The sequence below is a fragment of the Ambystoma mexicanum genome, chromosome 6q (genome assembly GCF_040938575.1).
Source record: "Ambystoma mexicanum isolate Mex_15411 chromosome 6q, UKY_AmexF1_1, whole genome shotgun sequence".
Taxonomy (NCBI): Eukaryota; Metazoa; Chordata; class Amphibia; order Caudata; family Ambystomatidae; genus Ambystoma; species Ambystoma mexicanum.
In genome coordinates, this window is record NC_090937.1 from 969,223,135 (window position 1) to 969,238,933 (window position 15,799).

General features: G+C 46.8%; 1 protein-coding gene across 1 annotated transcript in view; it reads left to right on the forward strand.

Annotated features, from left to right (window-relative positions):
• The window catches only part of WWC2 (WW and C2 domain containing 2), a 2,565,136-nt gene that overhangs the window by 915,491 nt on the left and 1,633,846 nt on the right, over positions 1-15,799 (forward strand). Inside the window, exon 3 of the mRNA XM_069631472.1 lies at positions 12,846-13,049. Within this exon, the coding sequence (XP_069487573.1) occupies positions 12,846-13,049 (204 nt within the window). The remainder of the gene's footprint in view (positions 1-12,845; positions 13,050-15,799) is intronic.

The following is a 15,799-nucleotide window of genomic DNA, read 5'->3' on the forward strand; positions in this document are numbered from 1 at the left end:
CTTCCGCGGTCCGAGATAACAATGGTCGGGAACCCATGTAGTCTAACAATATGTTCTAGAAACATCTTTGCCGTAGTGAGTGCTGTGGGTAGACCCCTTAGAGGTATAAAATGTGCCATTTTTGAGAACAGATCCACAACTACTAGTATGGTATTATAGCCGTTGCAGGGAGGAAGGTCAGTAATGAAATCCAATGACAAGGTATGCCATGCCGTCGGTGGAATAGGTAATGGGTGTAAGAGGCCTGCTGGTTTCTGTTTTTGGGATTTGTTCTGTGCGCAGATGCCGCATGAAAGCACAAAGCGAATGACGTCCTACCGCCTCGTGGGCCACCAATAAGTTCTTTGTATCTTGGCCATGGTTTTGGCAATTCCAGGGTGTCCTTCCAACAATGTGTCATGATATTTGGACATGACCCTTTCTTGTTGAGCTTCCGTCGGGAGATACAAATGTTCTTGGAAACATGGTAACCCGTTACACAACATGTGTTGGTTGCTCTTAGTGGTCCATGCCTGAAGTTATTCTTTATTCACGTGGCGTAGGACATCGGCCTTCAGATCTTCCAGCGATTCGAACGTAGTCACTCCCAGTATTTTGTTCTCAGCAATTATGGCGATTGGTTCAATTTTTTCATATGTTTTGTCTTCCTCGCCTAACCGCGACAGCGTGTCCGCTTTCCCGTTGCGAACCCCTGGGCGATATGTGATTACGTAATCGTATTATGCAAAAAATAACACCCAGCGGAGCTGGCGAGATGATTTTGCTTTGGCTGTCTTCAGGTATTGCAGATTACGATGATCGGTGACTACAGTAACCGTGTGCCGAGCTCCTAAGAGATAATGCCTCCATTCAATCAAGGCAGCCTTGATTGCTAGAAGTTCTTTATCTGTGATTGCATAGTTTTTTTCAGCTGGGGAAAACGTTCTTCACCAAAATGCTAACGGATGTAACTGGCCGGTGTTGGGGTCTCTTTGCGAAAGGACTGCACCCATAGCAGTACTGGAGGCGTCAGTTTCGACAACATAAGGAAGGTCTGGTCTTAGATGGCGCAAGATCAGTGCTGAAGTGAATCTTGTCTTCATGGCCTGGAACACGTTTTAAGCTTCAGTGGGCCAATCAAAACACTTGTTTTTTCGTGGTAGGGAGGTGATTGGATGAACAATGTGAGAAAAACCTGGTATGAAACGACGATAAAAGTTTGCAAAGCCTAGGAAGCTCTGAATCCCTTTGATGGAAGTGGGAGAAGGCCATTCTGGATTGCTTCAAACTTTCTGTTGTCCGTTCTGATTACGTGAGGGGTTAGGACAAATCCTAAAAACTCCACTTCAGACACATGAAAGGAACACTTTTCCAGCTTTGCGTAGAGTTGGTGGTTCCTAAGTCTGTCAAGGACTGCCCGTACATGGTTAACGTGTTCCTGTTCTGTGGTTGAATACACCACGATGTCGTCGATGTAGACCGCAGCGCACCATCCAGTAGGCCCTTCAGTACGTCATTCATAAAGTTCTGAAAGGCTGCCGGGGCTTTGCATAGCCTGAAAGGCATCACCTGGTATTCATAGAGACCATATTTGGTCCGGAATGCTGTCTTCCATTCGTCCCCACTTTTGACCCGTACCAGGTGGTATGCCCCTCGTAGGTCCAATTTGGTGTAAATCCGTGCACCTCTCACCTGGTCCAACAGCTCTGAAATGAGTGGTAAGGGGTACCGATTTTTGATCGTAATTTGGTTCAGTAGGCGGTAATCGATACAGGCCCTAAGATCCCCCTCTTTCTTTGGGACGAAGAAAAGCGGCAAGGCTGCCGGAGACTTAGAGGGTCTAATAAAGCCGTTTGCTAAATACTGTTCCAGATATGCCTTCAGGTGGGTGTTTTCCTGTTCCGTCAAGGCATAAATACGACTACACGGAACCTGGGCGTCAGGGATAAAATCTATCAGGCAGTCATATGACCGGTGTGGCGTAACCTGTTCGCCTGCTCCTTCTGGAATACGTCCTGGTAGTCGGCGTATGGTGATGGCAAGACGCCCATAAGACCGAGTACTTCCTTTCTTCTCGGGACACTCCCTTTCAGTCCCTCCTGGGCTTTCAAGTCAAGGTAACAGGAACGCGAAAACTCCTTGGAGAAGGTTAGCACCCTCGCTCACCAATCGATAAGCGGGCTATGGGCCTCCAACCATGGAATCCCCAGAATCATACGAAACTGGGGAGCGCTCATCAGGTCAAAGACAATATCTTCCCTGTGCCCATCCTGGCAGAGGAGTGTAACGACCTCCATATGGTGGGTTACCGGACCAGAAGAAAGCTGGGTACCATCTACCGCCGTTACGTTTTCCTGCATGACTTTTGGATGAGTGTGGAGACCGATTTGGCCCGCTAGGCCTTGATCAATGTAGTTGCCTACTGCCCCACTGTCTATGCATGCCTCGAGGGCATGCATGCGTGAGGGCTGCTGTGGACTAATTACGTTCACTGGAATAACGAGATGAGAGGTCTGTAGATCCTTCCCTTTGCTCGACAAACGGACCTCTATGTTTGCCGGGCGTTGGAGTTTTCCGAGCCAGGTTTAGTGTCTTCAGTGTCAATTGCTCCTAGTGTTCGCCTTGGTGGCTTCACCGGGCAGTCTCGCAGGAAATGTCCTGCCTTGCCACAATACAAACACAGCTGTTGCTGACGTCTTTTCTCCCATACTGCCTTAGTTAATGGAGCCCGGACACCACCGAGTTGCATGGGCTCATGTTGATTCTCTGGTTGACGTGGTTGGGGTTCCCAAGACCGTACAAATAAGGTTCTTCCTTCCGATCGTGCTCGGTCCGTCTTCCGATCTTGTAATCTGTGATCAAGTCGCACCACTAGGTCGATAAATTCCACATAGTCGTCAGGAGGATTTACAACTTTGGCAATAACGTCCTTTAATTCGCCCCGTAGTCCTTGATGGAAAAGAGTTGTTCTCTTTTCTTCAGGCCAGTTGGTCTCAGCCACCAGTCTGTTAAATGTGGCTATGTAAGTTAGAAGATCCTGACTTCCCTGTCGCAGAGACAAGAGCTCATTATCTAGAGTCTGACCCCTAGTGTGCCGGGCAAACAGCTTCTCCAACTCCCGTTGAAAACTAGCAAAATAACGTAACAGAGGGTCATCACGATTCACCAAGGGGATGGACCCGTCTGCAGCGCTCCCTCCCAGATATGACAAAACGAAGGCTACTCGTGACTGTTCATTGGGGAACGCCCCTAGTCTGCGCAGGAAATGTAAACGGCACTGGTTCATGAAAACAGCAAATTTATTAGGGTCCCCTAAGAAGCGTTCTGGTGGGGTAAGTGGGACCGATCCAGGTAGAACCACCTGTACTGGGGTTGTTGATGAGGCCACTGAGGGCTGGCTGCCTGGTAGTGGTGCCTGCCCTGCCTGGTTTTGCAACATCTGTCGCGCCAACTCCTCTGTACGGTCTCTATTGACAACCAACTCCCGCCGTAAGGCATTTGTCTCCTGGCGGGCAGCGTGGACCTGGGCCCGTAATTCCCCTAATAACTGCGCTAACTGGTCGGTATCTGAGGTCTCCATGATACTCAGGCAGAGTTTCCAAAAATGGCTTTGCGTTCTGTCACGCTCACCTGGGCTCTGCGGGAGTATCAGGAACCTCAACGTGGCACTATTGTCTCGTTCTCCGGCGAAGGTATCTATGGAAAACCAAGAAGACAGAGAAAGATGGGTAAGGGCCTTGTGTTAGTTGGGACCCACCCTGCTTCCCTCCTGACTGTGACCTCTTCCTCCTTTTACGTGTATGAACGCTCACCTTGTAAGATAAGAGGATTAGCTCTCCATCCTGCTTGAGTCCGTAGCAGGGGCGCAATGTTCAGTTCACCAGTTACTCCACTGACGTGCAATCAAGGGTTCAATCTGCCAGTTGCTTCTCTGGCGTGCAATCAGTCCACCAGTTACGTCACTGGTTGTAATCCTGCCAGGACCCGCTGTGGCTTGAGTTCTGTGGTGAGTTCTGCAATGTCTTACCACTGCTACTTAGTGGTTTGCTCACTTGCTGCTTTATCCAGACTTTCTTTTGCTGGTGAGTTCTATTGTATGCCCGTTTGCCTTGGGCTATTATGCATGCCAAGTTCGCTTTCCCCTTTCTTCAGGGTTCTGTTGGGCAAGAGAAGCGTGGAAGGGATTCCAGCGTAGCTGCAGAGTACCTGCGGACGGGCCGTGCTGCTGGAAGAGCCGGGCTTGAAGCAAAACGAGGAGGGGCCGTGGGCCCGATCAGCTGTAGAATAACCGGAGCAGATGGGGACGTGTTGCGCGAGCCGCGTACCGCTCGACTGAAGTGGAGAGCCTGCGCTGGAGCGGGCGTGTCTCTGCGGGGCTGCGGACCTGATCAGCTGTTTGAAAGCCTGCGCGGACGAGGATTAGTTGCGGAGGGGCCGCAGACCCGATGATGGCAACTGCAGATAAAGTCCTCAGGAGAGTGCAAGAGGCTCTTCTTGAACGAAGGCTGGCTGATTCCTTAAGCAGGCTACGGCGAGTGTGCTGCTGCCTGCTGGCAGTTTCAACGCGAAGCGTGTAGGGAAGTTTGGGTGTGGCTTATATAGCAGCCACCTCTAGCCACACCCAGAGACTAGATAGCAACTTCCTATGACTCTCGGGCTTGTTTTCCTGCCATATTGGAGGGCCATTCTTGTAGTTGGTGCCATAAGCCCCGTGCCTGGGTCCAACTCGGCTCGTTCTTCCTTTTCTTGATGGAACAATTCTGAGGTCCCAAGACGTGGTGAACCCTATGGGGGCGCCTAGGTGGAACTGTGTGTGCAAGAGACCTAGCATATCCCAAGACGTGGTGAACCCTATGGGGGCGCCTAGGTGCAACTGTGTGTGCAAGAGAACCAGTATTGGTGGAAGCAAGGGTTGTTGGTTTGGGGGTTGTGACAGGATCAACGTATAGTAATTACACTTAGAGTGCTGCTATTACCTTGGATCAACTAACCACAAGGCTAAGATCACTAAGAAGCAATATTAATCATGTCTGATATGGAAAGCCACAGTCAGGAGACCCTCCTCCGTTACACTGCTGATTATTTAAGACATGTGTGAAGAAAGGAAACTCTCTGCCAAAGGCAAAAAGTCTGAATTGATTGATAAATTGTTAAAGAGTCCAAGTCTCAGGAGTGGGTCTGAAATGCCTGACTCCTTAGCAAATGTGGAAAGTATTGAGGATGATAATGTATATGTTACTGATGAATTGGAAGAAGTAGATGTGTCTCCTAATGTAGGTCTCTCTGCTTCCTTGCCTGCTCAACAACCTCAACCCTTGTCCAGTGGGACCCCCACAGGTCCTACACTCAGTCCTGAATTCATTGCTCTAGAGAAAATGAGGCTTGAACTGGAATTCAAATGTTTAAATGCTCAAACTGAACACAAAAATCAAGAACTGAAACTCAGAGAAATGGAGTTGAATCATGAACTAGAAATGAAAAGATTGTCTCTTGAAAATGCTTCTCTCCCAGAGTCCTCTAGGTCTTCCAGTCCTAAGAGACCCCGTATGCCTAAAGAAATTGTGGGTATGTATGAGGTTAAGCTTGATATTTTGGATTGGTTGGCAATGTTTGAGTATAACGATGGTATTCAAGGTCTCACATGGAATCAAGTGTGTCCCTGGCTCTTCTCTAGGCTACCCACTGTTGCATTTGATGTGATGGAGTTGGGGGAGGTGGATAGGATGGATTATGAATGTGTGAAGCTAGCTTTAATTGCTAGATTTGGGAAGACCCCTTCCCAGTACCTTAGGTTTAGGACCATCAAAAATCATGATGGTACCCCTTGGGCTATCTGGGTATGTGAATGTTTGAAAAACTTAGATGGTTGGATTAAGGGTTACAGAGTAAACACTTAAGAAAGAATGAGAAATCTTGTAATGTTGGAGTCTATTTTTGATGTCTGCTCTCCGGAGCTAAGACAGCACTTGGCTGATTCTAAGGAGATAGATCCAAAGAGGCTAGCTAAGGCTGCAGACTTATGGGTTGCCAACAGGGCTACTCACAAGGATTCTGGGGCTACTCAGAAAAAGGATGAGGGGAAACAACCAAAGAAAGACAACAAAGAGAATTCTAATACCTTCCATCCAGAAGAGGTCCCCAAACATAGCCAGGGTAAGCCACATGGGAAACCAAATAGGGCTAGTGAATCCCCTGGTGCTCAACCAGAGGGAGGTCAGCAGAAGCCCCCATTCCAGAGAGCATTTGTTAAATGCTATGTCTGTGGGTCAATTGACCATATCAAAGGAGATCCCAGGTGCAAGGGTAAACCTGCAGGGATCAGCACTGCCTCCTCAGCCTTCCCCCAGCAGAGGAAGAAGTACAAATGGCTAGTGCTCACTTTGAACTATTTGCTGAAGCACCCTTGGTTCTTCAGGCAACTGTATCCTTGGAGTCCATGGTTCAGGGTAAGAAACAAAAGTTAGAGGTCTATAACTCCATTCCAGAAAACTCTAGAGAATATTATATGGACAGTGTTCTTGTCAATGGCCAGGATACTCCTGCCAGGAGAGACATTGGGGCCAGCAGAACAGTAGTGGATGAAAGATTTTTCAAGCCTGAGGATGTTGCTTAGGCACCCAAAGGTCCCGCTAAATTGTCTGGAGGCCCTGTCCAGTTGGATCCAATTCTGCCGGCTCTCATTCAGTGTAATAATATGACAGTGAGGATCCCTGTCAATGTCCAGAATGAGGTGCCTGGGAGAGTCCTGTTGGGGAGTGATCTAAAAGTTCTAGGAGTAGTATCCAGTACCCCCAGGCTTCCCAGTGAGAGAAAACAGAACCAAACCAAATTGGCTAGAAAGGCAACCTTAAGAGACCCCTCTACGCCTGTGGGAACCTCTACAGAGAACCCCACTGCAAGCCCTGGTGTTCGTATGTTGACCTCTAACCCAGGCATATCTGAGGCTAGTATAGTAGGGAAATGGGAGCCCCATCCAAGCTCCATCATAGCCCATCCAATTGTAAAGTCTTTGACTCTCCCTACTTCTGAGGAAGAGGTGGATAGATAAATTGGACACCTCTCTAAGTCTGTGAGAACTGGTTATTCTCAAAGCTGGTGGAAACCCAGGAAAGATAGGTCTAAGGCTAACAAAGACTCCAGTGAAAATCTTAATGTTAGGAGGGAAACTTCTAAAATAGGTAAGGTCAGATCTCAGAGGAAGTGGCAGCATGTACCTTGCTTGACCACAACCCCTCCAACCAAGATACCTGAGACCCAACCTGCTCTTGTGAGAGGCCCCTCTAGATCTAAGGGATCCCTTTCCAAGGACCCCTTGAAAAAGCCTAACGTAGGTTCAGAGGTTGTTACAACTTCTAAGGGACTGTTAGAACAGATCCCCTATACAGTTAAAAAGAGAGATGTACCACAACAGGTTTGTAGGCCATATAGTCTACAACTGAAAAACATTGGACAAAAAGGTCCTAGCCAGGGTTACAAAAGGTTGCTGGTGTACTCAGCAGGCCATTTAACCGACTTTCAACAGGAGATCCATCCTGGTGGGGATTAGATTCTCCTGTCCCTTAGTCTGGGGGGCGGCGAGTGTTGGGGAGAATTCTCATAAATGGTTAATTTCCCTTACCTACTGAGCCCCTCAGCAGCTTTGCTGGATTTCTAGGATTTATTTTTTCACCTGGTAAGAATGCAAGCCTTTTTTCCCACTCTTACATGTGTTTTGCTATGTGTATTTCTTCTTTTTGTGTGATCTTGGGCACTGGAGCCTCACCTACTCCAGGGCACCATATTTTTCATGTGTGTTACACAGTACCTTCAGTGCAGTGACACAGGGTTGTCTTTTAGACTTCCCACTGTCAACAGTCCCCCAGAAAAGGGTAAAGATGCCATTAACTTTACCTTAGTCACTTTAAACCACAGACCCAGTACACCCCATCTTCCATAGAGTATTGGAAAGGGTTAATTCTTATCCCTTTTTGGCTGTGCCTCTAGGGGCATTGTTTCGCTCCTTTTACATTGAGACTTGGCTGGTGGCAGTGGTATATACCCTAACTTTTCTACCCTGATTCTCTCATATAAACGTAATGTATTAGCTATTATATTAGCCTCAAATACAAACCTGCTTGACCAAATATATTTTATTTTGGCTCTGGCCGGGTTTATTCGCCATTTCTTTTTGTTAAAGTCTTTCTCGTGTTTTACTCTGCGCGCCAAACCTGGTTTGGTCCCTTTGTTCATCCCTTTTTCGCAGGCTTCCACACAGAACTCCTCCTTTAGGCACCTGAGAGTCTGGGTAGGCAGGATGTGAGGGAGGGGTTTTAAGACCCCTGCCATGGTTTCCCTTGGTAACCCAAGTCGCACTCCTGTCTGATTGGCTAAAGGGACTCCAGAATCCCTCCAGGTAACTGGTGGGATCAACCAGTTCACCCAAACTGCAAGCCAGGACCTCTCCTCTGGTCGATTCGCTGTACAGAACTACCGTGGGCCGGATAGCCAGGAAGGTCGGACCCTGCTTGGGTTTTAAGGAGCGCACCTTTTATTTGTTGTTTGGCACTGCTGCTGGTTTCTTCCCTGGGTAGTGCAGGACCCTCCAGTCTTCCTACTTCTGATCAGTCCGACAGTCGCTTCAGGAACCGTGAGCCTGCAGGAACTACCAGGAACGTCTGCCTCAGCTACAGCCCCCTCTCCGTTTTAAGGTACTGTGTCAATCCGTTTGTGCGTTTCGTTCAGCCACAGTGAAAGTGTTTGAAATCTTTCTCCAATCCGAGGGCTTGTCCGTCTCTTCTCTTTGAGCTAACTTTTCTACCAACCAACCTCGTCCGGAAACCGTGCCACAAACTTTACCGCAAACTACCCTGTACTGTATTATCTTGAGCAAAAGACTTTTGAACCATTGACTTTGGCCCTAAGCCTTTTCTATCTGATTTTATCATTGTAGTCTCTTTTGTTCGCTTGATCTGAGTACTTACCTGTTGGTGTGGATCCATTTCTGTTAACTTTTGTCTTTCCCTCCCTTTTAAATTGCTGGAGTGCCATTTTGCCCCCACTTCATTTTGTGAGCTTAACTTGTCTGGAATTTATGGGAAGTGCTGTGGTGCATTAAGAGTGTGATTTTTAGACTGCTTATAATAGTGTAATGTTATACAACTAAAGAGTAAAATAAATGTATATTCTTTTACTTGAAAACCTTGAGTCAGTGTTTTCCTGAATCAAAGTAATTGCTGTCCTTTGTGTAACTATTTGATACTGCTCACTTACTCTTGAGATAAATCTGGCTGCTCTGCTACTGCTACCAGTTTAATTGTGTAGTACAGGCTTGTACCAAAGGTGAAATTGTACTGTCACTTGTAGTCTTAATTGTGTGTGGTGTTCCCAAAGGGTACTGCATATAATTCTGCCTAACAGTCCCCAAAGATATTACATGTGTTGTACTTGGGATTTGGGGGGAAGTGGGGCTCACAAAGTGTGAAAAGATATTTCTGGCAGTGCCCTTGGGACTAATCAAGAAGGTAATCTCCTCATTGTGGGGGTCACTGGACCGAGGCTGACCTGCTGGATGGACAGATGTATGGCCTTTGTAAGGAGGGTGTATGCTGCTGGGGGATGCCCAGCAAAGATTTTGAAAGTGTGGGTCAAATGGGAGGAGGGTGAGGGGAGACAATTTAAGGGATCTCTCTGGATGTGTTGGTGTTTCCCCACAGCGTATATTTCCCGGAAAACACTTTGTAATCTGCTCTGGGTTTTGGATCCCTAAAGCTGATGAGATGTAGTTCTGAATACCCAGTTTCTTTGGGACCTGCTAGTTTCTTATTCATTGTTATCTCTAGGCCGCCCAAGGACAGGGACATCACCCCCAACCATCCTGAAGCGCTGGCTGGGCTGCGTTACAGAATTTCCCTCAGGGGAGGGAAGGGGACCCTGCCGGGGCTCCCTGGAGCTGTCGCTGTGCTTGGGGACGCAGTGCACTCAAGGTAAATGGATGTCCAAGGCCGCGGACATCACCTCCAACCGTCCTGGAGTTCTGGCTGGTCTGTGTTACCGCTTTTCCCCACCAGGGAGCCCTGGCAGTGTGCCAATACCTCCACGAAGGGAAAAAGCTGTAACGTAGCCCAGCCAGAACTAAAGGGTTTTATTAAACCAAAGTAAAAGAGAAGACGATTGTATGGAAATGGGATCAGGATGGCTGTAACATAAAGATTGTTGGTAGTCGTAGTCCTTGAACTCAGGATCATAAACAAAGCACAGCAAACAAAAAGACATTCAGAAAGTTCCAGACAGAAAGGCCTCCTGTTTAGGTCACTCTAGCATTCAATCTTTATCGCTTTTTCTTGGGACCACAAGACCTAACCACCTCTCTCTGCATTTCACTGGGGCTCCCCTTTCCTCTGTCTTTTACTTGGTGATATGGTCCCTGCTCATCCTTCCACACCCAGGGATATAGTGCCCTGCTCATTCACTCTTTCTTCACTATAGCTCATACACATCCCCTCTTCTGGGCCCAAAGTCACTCTCTCTCTCTACATTTCACACTTCCCTTCACCTTGGGTCCATGTTCTCTTTATTTTGCTCTCAAGGGGCTTTCCTCGTCTCACTGGATCCCTAGACTCTTCTGAGGTCCCTTGGGCCAATCTCTTCCTCACTTGAAAATACCCCTCTTCTGTGGTTCAGGGACTTTTCTCCCCCCTCACTGCAGCATACCTATCTTCTGGGGTTCAGGGAACTTATTTCCCCTCATTGGAGCAGCTCCCTCTTCTGGGTGCAGGGGACGTGTCTCCCTCTGTCTCCCCCTCACTGTAGCACCCCCATCTTCCAGGCTTAAGAGGCTCGCCAGCTCTGGTGCTCCCCTGCTTCCAGAGTAAACACATGTTTTCAGTTCCAAGCTCAAAAGGGCACTGGTTGTTTTTCTTAGACTTTGAAAGCTCTCACCATTCTACCACTGGCTGAGGCAAACTTTTTAATTGATTTGGGAATTACCTGACCGTTCCAAGCCAGGGAGGGAAGTCTTCAAAAGGCTTTCTACCATCTTTGATCCCGCTCAGTTAGGTCCAAGTGCTGGGGCTCATGTTTGTTAGCACCTCTTTTCCTGCCTTGTCTCGTGGCTGTCTCCCTGCACAGACGTTCGTTTTTTGAGTGTTTTTGATGTTGAAAGGGCCATCTCAAGGAACATTAAATCCTCTATTAATTTCCCACTTGTGCAAAATCATTTATCCCTTTGTTAAAGGGGAAGGAAGTATTTCACTTCTGTAGAGGACGGAGAACACTGTTTTCCTTCACAAGCTCTGTTGCTGGGGGTGCAGAGGGGGTTGGCATAAGTTAGTGTTTTCCCATTTGAGGAATCGCACCTGTCGACTAAAGGATCTCTCTGGATGTGTTGGTGTTTCCCCACAGCGTATATTTCCCGGAAAACACTTCGTAATCTGCTCCCGGTTTTGGATCCCTAAAGCTGATGCATCTTGAGAGAGGTAGTTCTGAATACCCATTTTCTTTGGGACCTGCTAGTTTCTTATTCATTGTTATCTCTAGGTTTATTTGAATAGTTCAGGGCTGGTGAAACCAGCCATTAGTGGCAGTAACATATTTCACTCATTCAGTTCATGTAGACATGGGAGCATTTGGGATCCAGGCTGCTCTTGCTAGTGTCATCTACGAATTTCTGTTGACTCTTGATCCTCCGTCCGCATTCAAGTGTTGTATCATTTATTAGCACCTTTGAAGTGTAGCACGCCCAATCGGATGACTTGGAATGCGGGTATTGTCTGCCGGTTAAAGTCCTACATTCCATGGCCTTTGTTTGGCTTGCTATATGTCAAACCCCATTCGGCCACTCACCTCCCCCTCCACCAGAGCTCACATGCGCTCTGCACATTCAGCATCCATAATTGCTTCAAGAGGGATCTTCACATTCTCTTGTTTTCCATGTGCCTGCGAATGTAAAAATGCAAATTTGACCATGGTTCCAGCTCGTCTCAGCAGTTTTTAAGATGATGCTGGAAGTGATGCCTGATTGATAGCAGAATTATTTTTAAAATGTATTTAGTACTGTTAGATTTGTGGGGATCAACAAGTTTATAATATAACTGAAGTTCCACAGGAATGTTTGTCAGATTGCCATTATGCTTTTCAGATTTTGATTGTGTGTGGGTATAAATCTAGTGGCTTTTTATTTGTTGCACCACATGCAGACCGTTGTCTACTTCAAAATGCTTTTTGACAAAAAGGGGGGGACCAAAGGTAGAGACTGTGAGCTGAGAGTGTTCAATAGCCTGATCAAATACGTAATGTCAGCATCCCAGAACTGCCAGACCATCCACTCTCTTATGTACAAAAAAGTTCGGGATGAGGTATGCTCAAGGCTTCACCCTCTGGAACACTGCCCCTCCATCTCAGGAATGAAAATGACTTCCTGTTAGCCTGCAGAGGTTTTAAGAGCCACTTGTTCTTGGGCGACCTTCGGCCTGAACCACATTGCAGACCTCGGAACTCTACTTCAACCTACTCTTCACTACCTGCTTACGGTAGTGATTCCCTGGATAGAACCTACCAACTTGCCAGCAGCAGAAGTTAAGCAGATACAATCCTACGGACAGCACTTAATTGTTCTCCTCTTAAGACACTGCACAAACTCCCATGAAGTGTCTGTCGTGTGACATGGATTCTGTGAAAAAAAACCATATAGATACAAATACAAGTTACTTGACAACACCTTCTACAAGAGCAGCTAATCAATCTACTTCATTAACAGGTTGATGTCATTCTTATTTGTATAGCCATTATTGTGGTATGTTTTGAGCAGATTGTTTGTTGGTTGAAGTTAGCATTGTATTGCTTGGGTCTTTGTGCGTTTAAATCATTACTTTGTGGGCTTTTCCCTTTAGAAATCACACAGATAGAAGATCCACGGAAACAATGGAGGAAAGAACAAGAAATCATGCTGAAGGACTACCTAACGGTTGCTCAGGATGCCCTCAGCACGCAGAAGGAGCTGTACCAAGTGAAAGAGCAGAGACTGGCACTAGCCCTGGACGAGTATGTCCACCTTAACGATGCATACAAGGAGAAATCAAGCTCTCGCACAAGCTGTAAGTATATTAGAACTTGCAGGTCCCTATGTGATGCTTTGTGAATGGAGAAAAGTAAAGGGCCAAGACATTGAATCAAACCATACCATATACCAGGGGTCTGAAACCGTAGGCTCTCCAGATGCTGTGGACCACCAGCTGTAGCCAGCATAAACAGGGATGACGATCTTGGGATTCGTAGTCTAAAACACCTAGAGAGCCCCACGTTGCAGACCTTTGTCCTATGCATACACAAGTGAGACTCTTGGAAACATTTCCTACTACTGTGCCCTTGTAGCTGCACGTCCTATAGTGTAGGCAATGGACAGCATCTCTCTGACTTGTGGGATGTCCTACCACAGGCAGAGGACCATAGCATGTCTCTTTGCACAGTACTAAAACCTTTGAGGGGGAGCTCGGTGTGCAACTGTGGACTTGATGATGCTCCACCCTGTGTATGCACTTGACCCATCCTCCTTGAGCAGTCCCTTTTTTTATTGCTGAGTGGAACTAGACAATAATTCGGCAGTGCATGCTTGGTTTTTTGCCTGTTTCTTCTCACACGTAAGATAGTTGAGTGAGTTAAGTGCTCACCTCTGATATCTGTTAGGAACCTGCAGTCACAGATTCAACTGCACCATGCCATTGGTTAACACTAAGTAAAATTACAGGGCTGCAAGGGGTGAGGCATCTGGAATCGAATGGTGCATGAAATGTTATTTTCTTTTGTACAATATTCTGTTTATTTGTTTCCATTCACTATGCTCTGCAAACCTGTATGTGTGCAGCACGTTGCTTCCTCATGTGCATAAGACTTCTGACTTTAAACACGCTATGACTGTTCCTTGCATTTCTCCGATTCTGACCACTACACATTTTTTAAACATTTTGTTATTCTGTTTATGAATATTTTTTTAAAACAACAGCCAAAACAGCATTGGCGAGCTCGTCGGTCAGTGACACTGCAACAGTGCAATATTACAGCATATTTCACCCATTGATGGATCCAGTGTCTGATTGCTAGGATGAGTTTTCACATCTCGGAATAAGTAGTGTATGGACCCCAAATGTCTCTGGGCCTCGCGCTAGCATGTGTTGTGAGCCTGTAGACCACTTCCATTTCAAAACAATACATTATGTCTTGCATCCACTGGTCCCTCGTAGGCTTGGCCCTACTTCCCCATGTCATTACCACCCGCCTGCTGGTCAGGACTAACAGTAGCCCAGCAAGACCCCTTGCTTGCCCTGAGATGTCCCTCGTATATCCCAGTAATGCCATCAGCGGGGTTGGCTCCACTCGTTCCCCTATAATATCCCACAGTATTTGAAAAACCTTTGCCCAAAATGTTCTAATTTGCGGGCATTGCCAATCCATGTGTAGAAAGGTTTCAGGGTCATGAGCTCACCTTGCACAGCCAGCAGGTCTGTCAGGAAAGAATATGTTAAGGGCCACCGGTGTGTAATGGGCCACCGGTGTGTAATACATTTGATGTCCATACTGGAAGTGTATTAGCTTATATCGACTGTTAAAGGCTGCGTATCTCGTCTGTTTGCAGCAGTATTTCTAGACATCATCATGTATCAGGTTGCCAGGGTCACATCCCACTTCAAATGTACCATCTCCGACCATCCCGTTCTTCTCTCAATAATTTTGGCATATTGACCAGAGACTAGTTTCCATGTCCTGTCCGCCAACATGGTGAAATGGAGAAGAGAAGCTGTGTCCGGTGATTTGGGGAAGGTAGCAAAACACCCCTTTCATTGTATGTCTAAGTTGGAAGTAGAGAAGGTGAACAATTTGTGCTTGGAGTGACAGTGTGGGAACAACAGAAACTTGACACTGTTTCACTTAGTGTTTCAATTCACACAAGGAGGGGTTGGTGAAAAGCCTACTCTGAAGGGGACGGGAACAACAATGGATGTTCTCACCAGCTGGGCTATATTATACCATGCTAAGGAGAGGTTAAGCATTACAGTAAAAAGCCAATTTTCGACTTTGATATTCTCTGCATGAACACTGGTCTTCTCATGCAACAAACTAAGAACAGGGTCCAGGTGCACCCTACCTTAGGGTCTCTGGGGTCTTGCTATAATCATCAAAGGATTACAAGTCAATAAAATAGTGTCAGGATGGGTGAATAACCAACCATATGTGAAATGGTTGCACTCCACAGGACCTTGTGTCTAGGTCCACATTTTCTCAGCAGGAACTGCTGTCCAAGTCCTCAAAGTTCTTAGAATGAAGAAAAGACTAATATCTATACCTTTCCTTGGTGGACCAGGGCCCATTCTCGTTGAACCTGACTCTCAGGTAGTCCTAAATGTTAACCTCTTCAAGGAAATGACCATCAACTTTAGCCATAAGTCTACGATGATTAGCAAATTCTGGTTTGAACACCATGGACTTGTGTTGTTGACAGGAACACAGTATCGTCCGTGAAGAAAAGGGCTGGGAACATTTCAGAACCCAATTTCGGTGGGTCCTGGCGCTCCTTGCGCAGAGTGTTGATAACTTCCTCAATAAAAATACAGAATAAAAGCGGAGCAAGCACACCCCTGCATTACTCCCTTAGATACATCAAACAGTTGGGTGAACTCTCCCGCAAGCCCATAGAAAACTCTGGCTTTATTTGTCTGAATATAGGGATTGTACAATAGAAATAAGACTTGAAGGCATCCCTCTATCCTGCAAAACCTGCCATAGCCTCTGGCGTGAAACCCCATCAAAAGTGGTCCTGAGGTCAACGAAAATAGCAAATAAGTGTGCCTTC